Source organism: Hevea brasiliensis, chromosome 14 (assembly GCF_030052815.1).
Source record: "Hevea brasiliensis isolate MT/VB/25A 57/8 chromosome 14, ASM3005281v1, whole genome shotgun sequence".
Taxonomy (NCBI): Eukaryota; Viridiplantae; Streptophyta; class Magnoliopsida; order Malpighiales; family Euphorbiaceae; genus Hevea; species Hevea brasiliensis.
This window is the reverse complement of record NC_079506.1, coordinates 65,359,714-65,373,665: the sequence shown is the minus strand read 5'-3', so window position 1 is coordinate 65,373,665 and position 13,952 is coordinate 65,359,714. Positions and strand designations below refer to the sequence as shown.

Here is a 13,952-nt window from a genome sequence, read left to right as displayed (position 1 = left end):
TTATACTTTATCCCAATAATCTGGTTGTAATTTATCCTTTGTCTTTTGCAGCAGTCCGACGCTCTGCCAGTGTTTAGTTTAAGATTCTCCGCTCTAATTGATGCCCGTGATGTATATAACGTCCTAATCAATACAATAACCTGTAACTTCCATTCCCGATCTCGTCTCTTCTCCCTCTTTATAATAATACCATCGTCAAATAATTTGGTTAAATAGCAGAAACAAATCTCCAACCGCTGATTCTGTCGCTAACTGCACAGAACACGATGAAACATATAATTCGTAAAGCACTTTTGCTACAATTCACACAAACAAATCAAGATCAACACCAACAAATTAACTGTATCGAAGCACAGCAGGTGATCTGATCACCCACAGCATCCATCAATTCTGTCCGTTTGGCTTTAGATTTAACCATGGATCAACCAAAACAGCACACGCTTGCAACCAGTAAAGGTACCTTTTCTTAAGCAAATTCACATCAATTTCTCTTTATGTTACATTACATATGACAAGTACAGAGAACACAGTAGCTAGCAAATTGCCCAGTAATAAATCCTGAGCTACAACTACTACAGCACAAATATTCTTAGATTTGCTAAGGAAAACTGGTACAAAATTGTGACAACCTATGTCTGCCTTGCAACCATAAAATTCGCCCCCAAGAAGACTAATTAGAGACCATACAGAATCAGCACATTCCCAGAGCCTCAAAGGATGGTTTTGCCTGCATCATCACTGAATAATCTGGGTGATTAACAGCAAGAACACATCAATGCTGTTCATCTCCCATCATTATAATTATTTGTCTATCAATCGCAACTGTCCAGGGACTGCAATGAGAAAAGCAACTTAGCATCAATGATTGATGTTCACTTCTTCCGCTGCGTTTTTCTGACTCTCAAAAATTTTCTGCCAGACTTTTCACCACCACCAGTGCCCAATGAGAAGCTCCCTCCTGCATTGAGCTCTAGACTACCAGAAGCCTGGAATGGAGATTGGTTCTGTGATGCTGCCAGATTCGACTGGCTTGCAAATTGAAAAGGATTTGCTCCAGAGGGAGCTGTTGAGCCAAATTGATTCCCTCCTGATGGAGCCGTAGAGCCAAAAACAAAGCCAGAAGATGGAGGTGCAACCGGTTGTTGATCAAACAAAGGAACTGTAGATGTGGTTGCCTGAACAGTGTCCTCAGCCATGCTATCCTCCATGTTCATTTGATCACTATTACCCGCTGGAGATGACCCAAATGCGAAGGCAGGATTTCGGCTACCAAACACAGGTTGTGATGGAGTAGATGCTGCAGGTGAGCTTAAGGAAAAAATAGAACCAGATGAAGCAGATGATCCAAACATGATGGATGTGGCGCTAGTAGCATTAGAAGCTGAGGATGCTCCATACGCAAACCCAGTAGAGGAAGATGCAGAAGTAAAAATGGGAGATTTAGGTGTTTGCCAGCTAGAACCAAACCCTGTTGACATAGAGCTACTAGCAGAGCCAACAGTGTTAGTCTCTGAAGAAGTAGAAGTCAGTCCAAAAGTAGCACCAGAACTGAAAAGTTTATTCATATTATTTGACGAACTAAATAAGGAACTTCCAGAAGAAAAGGTCATATTCGCAGTCAACCCAAAAGGAGATGATGCAGATGAGCTAAATTGAATGGGCATGCTCTGAGTTGTAGCAGCAAATACAGATCCAGATTCCTGAGCGCTAGTGGCACCAAAAGGATTAAAACCCTGAGATTGATTAGTTGCAGCTGCGGCTGAAGTATTTGATCCAGCATTAAAACTAAAAATACCATTGCCTGTGCTTGTAACAGAAGAAGATGTAGCAAATAAAGTGCTACTTCCAGTGCTGGCAACTGCAGATGATGTACCATCTAAAACAATACTTCCTGTGCTCATCATTGCAGAGGATGTACCACCAAAAAGACTGCCCCCAGTGCTTGTAACCACAGAGGATGTACTGGCAAAAGGAGCACTCATTAGATTGCCAAAGCTTGTTTCCTTCCTGATTTCTGTCAATTCTACACCACTAGTTGCTGCTATTGATGAGTTGGGAGTGGATGAGGAACCGAATTTGAAAGCAGGTCTAGATTCATAGGAAGGTGCTGAAGCCGACACAGAAACGTTGCTACTGCTGTTGGTGTTCGGACTTGTAGTAGTCATAGCAGAGGTAGAGGTAATGGCACCACTGTCAACAACTGTGTTGCTATAGCTGCTAGATGAATTTTGGCCAACAATTTTATCAGAAACTAGAGTTGGATCAGGGGAAGAAAATGAATGTATAGAATCTACAAGAGACCCGTTTAAACTTGAAGTATTGGTACCCATGCCAAATGAAAATATGCCTGTTGCAGGTGAGAAAGTTGATACAGAAGAAGACAAGGTTTCATTTGAACTGAAGACACCAGCCTTCAAACTGTTTATATTATCAGTTTTGTCTGACTCAGGCTCTTTTGTACCAGACTTTGTTGCATCAACAGCATTAAAAGCAAAGCTGCAAATTAGACAAGGGAGGAAATCTAATAAGATTGCAGAGCAAAGATAATGGAAAATATCACAAAATATCCTGAACAATAATTGAATTGAGAAAGGTGTAAAGAATATGAAGAAAAAAGAAAGGGAGAAAAACTGGTCAAGGTCACAACAACGTAAGAACAATAAATTCGTTAACAGATGTACTTGCATCATTAATAAAATAGACATTTAACAAAACATGAAATCACCAAGAGCGTAGCCAATCATTTTCAGCTTCCAAATACACTTGTTACAAAGATAAGGTATTTAGATTTTGTCCTAAAAAAGGCTCTGCAATGTTAGTTCATGGTGAAATCCATTGATAAATTTTTATCAAGTAGCCCAACATATTCTCTTGTCAAATCTATTTTAGACAGTTAACTGAATTTAATAATGAAAGATATAGTAATTTGTGTGTCGTCATACAAGATTGTTTGCTTACTTCTTGAATCCAAGGAAGGACAATTGGTAGGAAGATTGCACTTCAAACTCCATATGCACAGAGTCTTTGTCCTACTGAATTCTAAAGATATCAAAACATAGTCTTGCATCTACTAAATGCAGGTTGCTCAGGAAATTTTTACTAACCACCACATCCCTATAAGTTCCAAGATTTAAAATAATCTTCTTTGGGATTTTAATCATACAGGATAGCAAGCAGGAAAAAAAGGAAGAACTGTATAAAGTCTTACAAGTTTAGTTTGCTGAACTCCAAAAAATGGCAAAAAGTATCAAAGCCTAGTTCCACTGGAACTTGTAAAAAATTATTCACTTGAAGACAAACAAAGCATATGCTTCAGAAACTTGTTATTTTGAGCCGAATTATTTGATAAAACCTAGTTCTTACCACTGCTTAATGATTAGGTATGTTTTGTAAGTACGAGTATGAAAATTTATTTTCCAATTTACACAATTGAATAATTTACTTTATTTTGCATGCTATAGTATTCATAGATAGAAGTTATAAGAAATTAAATAGCTCAGATATATAGGATTTGCAATTTTATTTCTTATGCAACAGCTAATAGGCCAAATGCATAAAAGTTGAGATCTAGTTGGGTTTCCTTATTATTTTAACATCTTTCTCATATAAAGTATTATACAATTTTATTTTGAAGACGTCCGCTTAACTTTGCTCAAGTACACCTACAATTTGTCCCTTGTGCCAGCTCCAAATTTTCTAGCAGCTAACGTGCGCCTACTACTTTCTACAAAACTGAAGGTTCTTTTGACCAATGAACCAAAAGACAGGGTTTCAAAGACTTCAAGTCAGATGGCAATAATTATGTCATTGCCTACATGAGATTCAAATATCAATATTGATTCCATAATCATCGTCTTTGTTGAGATAAGCACTAATGTTAATAGTATCCCATTTGAACTACCTAGCCTCAAAAGACAATGAAAATCTTGCAAAGTCACAAGTGCTAAAAAATGCTTGCTCACCTGCTTGAGCTTTCTGATCTAGGGTTTGAAGTACCAAACTTTAAGCCTGCAGTCTCACTCACAACTGATGAAGTGGAAGCAAATGTGAACAGTGGTACTACACCCACAGTTTTAGAGCTGAAATTAGATATAGATGGGATACCATTTGGTTCCTTGGGAGAAACAATTTTGTCCCCAAAGTTAAGTATAGGAGGAGCAGCACTTAATTCATTTGGTGATGAAGCTTTATCAGATGTTACAGTTGCCTGCTTGTCCACAACAACAGCGTGCTGGACAGTTACACTGGGCAAAGGTGCAGCAGATGGAACAGAAAATCCACTGTTCTTTTCAGTAAATGCAGACCCATCAGAAGCTACTGGAGTTTTTTGGTTGAATATGGAACTTGCTTCAGGTTTGGCTTGAGAAAAAGCTGCAGGCTTCTCTGATGTAATGGCCTCAGCAGAACTGGTCTTACTTTCAACTAAAGTGGTATCCAGCTTCTGTTTCTCTTCAGCCAACACAGCAGATGCACTCCTATCAAAATGGTCATCATCATCAAGCTCCAGATAATCCTACAAAAGAAAGTCATAAAATTAATGTGATATCACTAGAAACAAAAGGAACAAACTAAAGTAAAAGCAAAATGCACACTATCCCTAAAGATACCAAATCAACCACTTTTCTGTTACTCCTGCATTAGTACACGGGTGACATTTTTCGCACAACCAACTTCATTAGCAACATTAAAAGGTTTTAAGGCAGCTGCTTGGCCTACCATAAGATATGATTTTAAACACAAACTAATTAAAGATATGAGTAGGCAAGAGAAAGACGGTAGCAAATAGACTGAAGAACTATCAGAGGCAGTTTGTACCTCATGTGCACTCATCTGGAAAGCCCATTTCTTCTGCAAAGGGGGCTGGGCAACAGAATTCACCATGGGAAAAGATATATTTTTGAAATCAGACATATTATTCTTCACCAAATTTGTGGGATCTATACCATTTACTGCAGAAGCTAACTTTTCATAAGACACACTGAGCTTCTTTGGACCATTTTCCTCAACCTTATCTTGCTCTTGAGACAGAGAATCTCGTACATCAGGTAGTGAGGCATCACGTTTAACATCTGTCTTATTATTATCTTGAACAGTCTCCAGAAATTTTGAAGAATCTACATTCTCGAGGCTTCTAAGAGCTGGTCCACGTAGCATGGATGGTGACAACTTAGTAGGTGACTTCTCCCTTGATGAGACTAACACATCCAGTTGCTGCAATATCTTTGAAGCCATCTCACTGGACTTAGAGGGGACAGAGGTAGAACTAGAACCATGAATACTATTATCATCATTTTCTATAGATACTTCGCTTGCTACAACTAGCTTCTGTGACGAGGATGGTTGTTGAGCAGCATCAGAACCAAGGCCAGTTCCACGGATAGAAAGAGTGCTAGAAGAAGGCAGGAGGTTAGATTTCTGACGAATTCGGCGTATAGGACCAACAGATCCTATATCATTATCCAGAGCTGAACTCCTTCGCTTTAAAGCCTGCAAAAGAAAATAAAATAAAAGATTTTACTATCTAAAAAATGGTGTTTGAAATCTACCAACGACACGCATTTGACTTTTGCACTTGTACCCCTTGTTTAGATCCAGAAAATCTGTTGTTCCCCCAGATGCCTTGAGATGAAAATGATGGCGCACCAAGAACATTAGTTTCTGTCCCAGCACCCTAGAAATGAGCAAAGTTTATGTAAACAGTCAAAATCCAAAACCACTATTCAAAACATAATTGCATTTTCCAGTATATCAACCTGAAGGGTAGAGGTTGAGTGAACTCTGGAATATGGTGTTCGAGCCATGCTGTAAATAGCAGAACGACCACGAGATCTTGGCGTGACAAAACCATTTTCAACAGATACAACATGACGTGAAGACCTTGGCACAACTGACATGATCGGGGACTTTGAAGGGAACAGTCGATCAATCTGCGCAATTGAATGCTCCGCAGTCGGTCGACTGCACAAACCCAGCACTGATGGGGATATTTTTGAAGGCCTGCTACCCATGTAAGCTTTTGCAAGCTCCGCAGGTGAAGCAACATCCTCATCAAGGACCTGAAGACATTTTAGCCATAAATGTGAAACAAAGCCATAGTTAACATCTCCATTATTTATGCGTGCATGGCCACATGCACCTGAAAAGAATTCACATATAAGATATGCACATACACATATTTTCCATGAAACAAGTGATCATACAAAAGCATCAAAAAAGCACTTGTAAGCCAAGCAGAATGGAGATCAAGTACAGGCAAATTTTCACTTGAACTAACATTGGGAGTTGAAATGTGGGGGTTCTCAAGTCCATTGTCTTTAATTGGCGTATTTGGATACTCCTTCCTATCTGGGGATAAAAAACCTTTTGAAGGGATCGCTTCAGACTTCTCTCCCTGATTCCCAAGAGGCAGATCAACATCAACAGTTCTTGATTGCAGCAGAGCCATCAATCTATCAATCTCAGACCTGTGCAGCAATCAACACGTGTTATATTTGGCATCCACATATGGTCATGCTAAAAAAACATTATTCAAAATAATCAAATTGCTATCGCTGCTATATTTGTGTGTTTGAAGTAACAAAAAAAAAACAATAAATAAAGTAAAAAAAGATTATGATGTTTGAACACTTAAATTATGTAACCAGGAGCCCAGTTTTCACCAAAGGACTTGGTCAGCATTATAATTAGAAGCAAAGTGGCTATCATTATGTGGATAAACAAAAACCACGAACAAGCATCATGTATGAGTAAATGAAGGAGAGTAAATATACTAATAGACAAAGTATTATAAATACATTTGAATTATGGCATCAAAAATAAGTACACAAGAAACAGCAAGTTTTGATGATGCAAGATTGCAGTAAGTTGCAATGCATGAATAATGTCAATTTGAAACCAATAGAGTGTATCTACGATGACTTGCCTTGTAAATGTCTTCTGCTTCAGAATTAGCTCTAGTTCAGTAAGCCCACCCCTGTCATAACTACCACCTGGATTATCAATTTCATTGGCAGCTGAACCTTGTATTCCGGGTGGATCCTTTAAAAATAAATTTGCAAACAGCGCATGCATTTCAGTAAATTCCCACAACATAATAATCTAATAAATTCACCAGACAACAATTGCAAAGATATGAAACAACTATGAAAATTCCACAATATTAAACAAGAGAGAAGATTTAACAACCAACTTACACAGACTATTAAAAAAACTGTAACAAGTACACAAGTTATAACAGTGAAGAGACAGACCAGGTGCACCATCACAACTTGAAAAATAAAATGAAAATATTTCCAAAAGTTAAAATGAGTGGTACTGTCAGACTTGGAATGTAAAAGCTTACAGCCAATGCAAGTCTTCATATCAAAACACACAGACATGTTCAGCAACTGTAGTATTTCAATTGACATTACCCAAAAAGGATTTAACTTTAAAGTCAGATGCCTTTTTTGTTGCCCGACAGCCCAATATAACATAATGCCTAGCATTTTCTAACCTAATAACAAAGCAGAGGAATTTTCATAAACTCAGTCCATGGGAAATCATCTAAAGTTGTTTAATCCATCAAACTAGAAGAGAAATTGTGTTCCAAAATTTAAATTAAAAAACCTCTACAACTTATAATCAAGAAAGGAAGTCATTTTCATCAGTTCAAAGACAAATTAAATAGAGTAAATTGCTCTGTAGTAGGTTTCCAAAGTCATTTCTAAGAATAATGAGCACAATTAAGATTTTTTCCTTGCCCCTACAATCTTTAACCCTGTCCAAAATGTGTAAGCTCAATAACTTATTCACAACTCAAAGAACATTATCCAGTAGTTTAATCATCACCTTTTTTTGGAACAGTAAATGTCATCAAAAAACAAAGAACAAATGCATAAAGGAAAATATCACATGTACTTTCTCCTCAGAACTCCCTTTCAGCATATTACTGATTATGTTTCTTTAACTAAAGAGGCAAACTATATAAGAACTTATAAGTGTTCTCTGAAACAAAGCTTAACAATCTTTAACTGGGAAAATTATTCCCTGCACCATGGTGTATGGGCCCACCCATACTCCAAAGCCAATTATCTTTCCACCTAAGAAATGCGTCAATTTTTGTCTAAGCTAATCTTTCTTCTTAACCATAAATTTAAATCAATCTATCAAAATAAACACATTAACCAATTAATTAATATAACCACATTCCAAATTGCCTTAGAAGCATGACAGAAGCTAGATTGAGACAAAAGGAACTACATGATTGTTCATACTTACTTTAGGAACGGTTTCCCGCTGCTTATCAGGCGCTCCCCCATTTGCCTCTATTCAAAAAACAAGTAGATGCATCATCTAATAAAGAAAAAAAGTTTCTTCACATATAAACAAATAAAAGCAACCAAGCAATTGATTAAAAAAAGTGCAGCTTTTACTAAAATTAATTGCTATCTTCAATTCATATAAACAATAAATTTCAGGCACTAAGCATAATCAAGCAGGGGGGAGAAAAAAACCCTCCCACAGCATACACTAGACAACGACAACAACTAAGCTTAATCCCAGACCAGGCAGAAGTTAAAAGAAAGCCATTTCCCCAACAACAAAAGCAAAAACAAGAACACCGACATTAAGAAACTCTTATCCGCAATTAGAACTCCAATCGCTAAACTTTAGTAAATCGAAAGCTCAGTTATATTAATTCCAATAGTTACAAAAACAGCAAAACAACTAAACCCTAACCAAAGCAATTTCACAATGAAGTCCCCAAATGAACAAACAAGTAAATGGTTTCCAATAAAAAAAAGAACAAAAAAAAATGTTCTCAGAAAACAGTTACAGAACGAACCTGTCTCCGGCGGCTGGGGCGGAGGAGGTGGAGGTAGCCGTTTTCGTAAAACGGAAGCAAAAAGCTTGTGAGCGCTGTAAGTAATGAGCCTCTGTGCTGGATCCACCAACTTTGATAACCAACCATTATTGTTGTTGGTGTTACTAGCGGGGGTGGGGTTTCGAATTGCGGTCGGCGGCCGATCGTACGGCGTAGCCTGGACCCTTCGAAACGGCCGCTTTCGAAACTTGCCGAAACCCCCTCCGTCTTCATATGAATTGTCATTACGTTCACGAGCCGCCGCCATGGAAAAGCCAATTAGGGTTACGATGGATAGAGAGAGAGCTTTTTAGAGAGAGAGAATGGGCATTGTTAATTAGGGTTTTTCTTTATTTATTGCGCAGAGAAAGAAAAATAAAAAAAAAAATGGCAATTGGGAAACAATAGAAAGAGAGAAGCGCGTGCATAAATTGTGACCCAAACTAAATAAACTAAATTTTATTATCATCTCAATTTTTATTATGATTTATTTAATATTTTTTAAAATTAATACATTTTTAATTAATTAGTGTATATATTGATGCAATAAAAATATTGATATGATTTTAGTTCTTAATTTATTTTTATCCTCTCTCACAATACGGTTTGATTTATCCAATCGATATAATGACTTAAGGAAACATAAACTCATCAAAACCCATAATAAATTTATATCAAATCAATTCAACTTAATCTATTTACAATAACTAGCTTTTTCCACAACATCCTCATGATTTAATTTTTTTACATATATTTTTGTGATAATTTTTTATATATAATATAATATTATTATAATTATTTAAATTAAAATATTAATTTTAACATTATTTTAATAAATTAAATAAATAAAATATTTATTAATTTAAAATTATTATTATCCAGCCTTTTTCTTCTTTTAACCTGGTTAATCTCACTTTTTCTCTTTCTTTGCTATCTTTTTGTAGGTGCACTTTAACTTATAAAATAGATAATCTTGTTAAAATTTCTCATATACTAGATGGAGCACACATTGAAAAATTTCTTTTTCCTCTCCTTAGTCCTTATAATATCTATAGACGTTTTGAATCTTTTACTAGAAACATCAGAACTCTTATATCGTCTAAAAGAATAGTCACAAAAGAATATGTCCAGACCTCACGCCTAGATCAATGTACATTAAAGGCCACAACTGCAGAATATAAACAATGATACACTTATCTTTACTATGGAGCTGTTCGTCTTGTCCTAACTCTTCATGGCAGAAAAGGTATACCAGTAAAAGCTAGAATCTCCATGTTGGATACCAGATTTCTCAACTATGAATATGTTGTCACCCCTACCCCTCAGTAAGATGTAATATGATCCCGTAGTACATCTAATGATTTACCGTACTTCGCCTACTGGTAACTCATTAAATATACTACAAGGGATTTTAAAATAATTTTCTTACTTTTTGAAAATGGTGAGCTTTTACAGCAAATATTAAAAATATTTGTTTAAAGTTTAAAGACTAGTTAAAATTTTTATATATTTTTTTATTTTACATAAATTTTTAAAAAATTTTGACAGAGTGCCGTCTATATTTGGGAAAAACAGTTCTTCAAACACCTGTGAAAAACACCTCTAAATAATTCATTTCATTTCTCACCCCAACCGCCAATATATCCTCAAATCAATATAATTCAACAAAATTTCAACTCAAATTTCACAACTTAAAAATTGTTCAAAACAATTTTTGATAACTCATAAACATTGCATTAAATTAAATTTACATACACAAATCTTAATTTACAAAAGAAAAATCAAAATAATATTATTACAACTTTAATGTACAACTGCTCAATTTTACATTAACATATATGACACTAAACTATTTACATCAAAATAAACTACAAGAATATAACTAAATACCTATACAAATGCCTCTGTGTAGTCTCAACAATCAATAGCTCACTCTACTGCTTTTTCCTTATCTCTATCTGCGACAACAAATATAAAAATACTCAGTGGTGCACAATAAAATGAAAGATGCAAAATATAAAATATTTGTTATCAATTCACAGTTCAAATATTTCACAATCACATTTCACAATTTTTCAAATCACCTTTATAACAAATCACAATTTAAATATTTCACAATTTTCAAAGTTTAATATAACACAATTTGATCAAACAATTTAATAAACACAGTGTTGCCAATCAATAACACAACTTAAGTTATGACACAAAATTTCCAAACATGCCGTGTTATACACCACGACAAAGCAAACTCACCCCACTAATCGAAATCAATGAGGGAGGTGGCTGGCTAGCTAGCTAATGAGTACTCATCCAAACTCACCTCAGACTAGTAAGCCAGAGAGGGAGGAAAGTGATCAAATATCAAACTCAACCCCACAAGTGGAGGAGGAACATAATAAGGGACTGCCATGCCAAGTGTGAATAAAAAACAATTTCAAAATCATATTATTCAACATTTCATGCAAAATATTAATCAATTTTCATTTCAAATTTCCATTTACAAAGTAGGCAACACAATATTTCTCAAAGCATTGTTTAGCATAAATTGCCCCAAATTGTATTCAAATAAATTTCCTAATAGCAAATCGAAAGTGAAAAGTTATTGTGCATAAACCTGATGTGAGTCGCCTTTAGGTCTTGACTCAGTTTGCCCTATCCTTATTCAGGTCTTTTTCAGCTTTACTTGAGCATTCCAATCTTCAAATGCTTCTTTAATTTCTTCACTTTATTTCCTTCCAACTTCTTATCAAAGCCTAATTAAGAGTTTTCTAAGGGTTTTTACTAGGGTTTATAGAATGGATTCAAGCTTTCAAAACTTGAAAAATCATGGTTATGGAGGAAAAGAGAGAGAAGAGAGAGAGAACCAAGAGAGAAGGATGCGGCACATTTGGAGGAAGAAGAAACAAAAACTGATTTTTCTTTTAATTTTGCTATTTTTATGTCTATTTTCACTTAATTGACTTTGTCAATATTTGTAGGAAAAAATAAAATTATTTATGATGTCATAATAGTGATGTAAGGTGATGTAATAAACTTTTTCCTTTTTCTTTTTCTTTTGCATTTATTTTTTTTCCATTAGTTCTTTAATTTAATTCTTGATTCTGAAATTTTCTTTTCTCTGATTTTATTGGACAGTTAGGTCAGGAGTAAGCTCTAGGGGTGAATTGACCAAATTGCCCCTCGCTGGTTCAATCCAGTTTGTAAGTTATTCGATATTTCTTGCGGATCCTTGACCTAATTATTTGACTTGCTTAACAACTCTTTTCTGTGATTTTCTCTTTTCCACTATGTTCGCAATAGTACTAAGGACCGAGGTGTCACATTTTGCGGTTCGAAATTTGAGTTTAGACTGACCTCATAGTCATTCTCGAGAAGGTCACCCATCGTTGTGACTCCCAGCTCATTTAACTTTTTATACTTTGTTTTTCTTCTTTATACTTAACTATTTGGTAATTACTAATTATTTGCATTCAAGGCTTAACTATGTGTCTTAGACGTGGTTCTACTTTTCTTACTTGTCTGGACCGACACCGGTCACTGAAATAGTAACATATATCAGGCTATGCAAATAGGGTTGTTACATATGTTGTGATTGGAACTTATATAAATACTCTTCATGCTATAAGTGTAGTTCTTACTTTCATTCTCAACTATAACATGTCTTTATAAGATCCTAATTTATTTACAGCACTTAAGGTCCAAGTTCAGCTTGTTGGAGTAGAACAAACTGTCTCTTCAATGGCAGCCACTTTGCATCATTAGATAATCTATAGACTACAAAACTATGCTATAGATCTATCACAACCAAGGATTTCTTCTGATCATATATTCATTCTTACAGGCACAAAAAATACTCTAACTATTGTCTAAATCCCACAATAGCTGTCGAAAGAAGATTTGGAAAAAAAAAATATTCCTAAGGAATGGTTTAGTAGTTATGAAAAAATGCACAATAACTCTCGACCAATCCAAGTAACAAAGTTCACATTTCATAAACAGACAGCTGGTACTGTGAAATACCAACATTGGCCAGAAGCCCCTCAACCTATAGAAATAATAATACTCATGTGGTGCCAAGATACAATAAGCCACCATGGCTAAATAAATCTCAAGGCATTGCCCTTTTGTATTATTATAAAACCAAGATTAAGAGGACCATAGCAAATGATCAATGAACTAACACTTTCTGATGCATAGGATCCTTAATTCAGAAGCAAATGCAGAGTATTCTTGTGTCTTTTAATGGAGGATTATATGAATATAAGAGAGGTTTAAGATTTTTGGGAAGAGACGGATTTTTAAAAAGTCATAGATGATAAGAAGAGTTGGAATTCTTATTAATTGGTTCTGTCCCCAAACTGATATAATTGTCTTCCTTTTATAGAAGGAAGAAGAAAGAAAGAAAAAACTTAAATAGTAATATAGAAGCTATAAAGGAATATCTGTCAGTTTAACCCTATGATAGAATACTGCCTGTGATGCTACAATACTGTCAATCCTATTAATATAGACAGGTTTAGTAGACCCATGCGAACGATACAGATAAGCATAGTACAAGCAAACCTGTAACATCCCCACTGTACGTGTTCTGTACGTTCTGTTGCTCCGGTGACCTAATGTCAGTCCCGGCAAGTCAGGATGTCTGGAACTACACTTCAGTGATAGTGAACAGACATATAATGATGAAATAAATAAAAAGAAAATACAAGAAAAATTAAGGAAAAATAAAAGAGAGAAAATGAAACTAAGTTAAATGAGCCAGCACCGTTGCGATGGGTGATCACACCGGGAAGTTACGGCGAAGGCAATTGCCGACCCCAGGACTGCGGGGAACCCTCAGAATTAAATTTCGGGACATAATTAAAGGTTTTATTGAAATATAATTGATACTAGAAATGACAAAGAAAAATTAATAAATTAGTACAAAAAAAAACAAAAAATCGAGAAATAGACAAAAATCGGTGTTACCGAAAAATCGGGAATACAATCTGAAGAAGGGTATTTTGGTCATTTGACACCTAGAGTTGCCTTTTGACCTCAATGTCCATTAAAAATAAATGAGATTATACTTTGAAAATGCCATGAAAATAAGAAAGTTTACACACCA

At 35.4% G+C, this 13,952-nt stretch overlaps 1 protein-coding gene across 1 annotated transcript; it reads right to left on the bottom strand.

The window, feature by feature from the left end:
* Positions 1-441: 441 nt before the first annotated feature.
* LOC110665662 (nuclear pore complex protein NUP1) lies at positions 442-9,207 on the bottom strand. The gene is made up of 9 exons (XM_021825873.2): positions 8,828-9,207; positions 8,260-8,306; positions 6,923-7,038; positions 6,275-6,464; positions 5,754-6,056; positions 5,579-5,671; positions 4,816-5,487; positions 3,963-4,513; positions 442-2,496 (listed from the first exon to the last, which is right to left on the bottom strand). The coding sequence occupies exons 1-9, from the start codon at positions 9,111-9,113 to the stop codon at positions 873-875; spliced, it is 3,882 nt and encodes a 1,293-aa protein (XP_021681565.2). The 5' UTR covers positions 9,114-9,207; the 3' UTR covers positions 442-872.
* Positions 9,208-13,952: the final 4,745 nt, after the last annotated feature.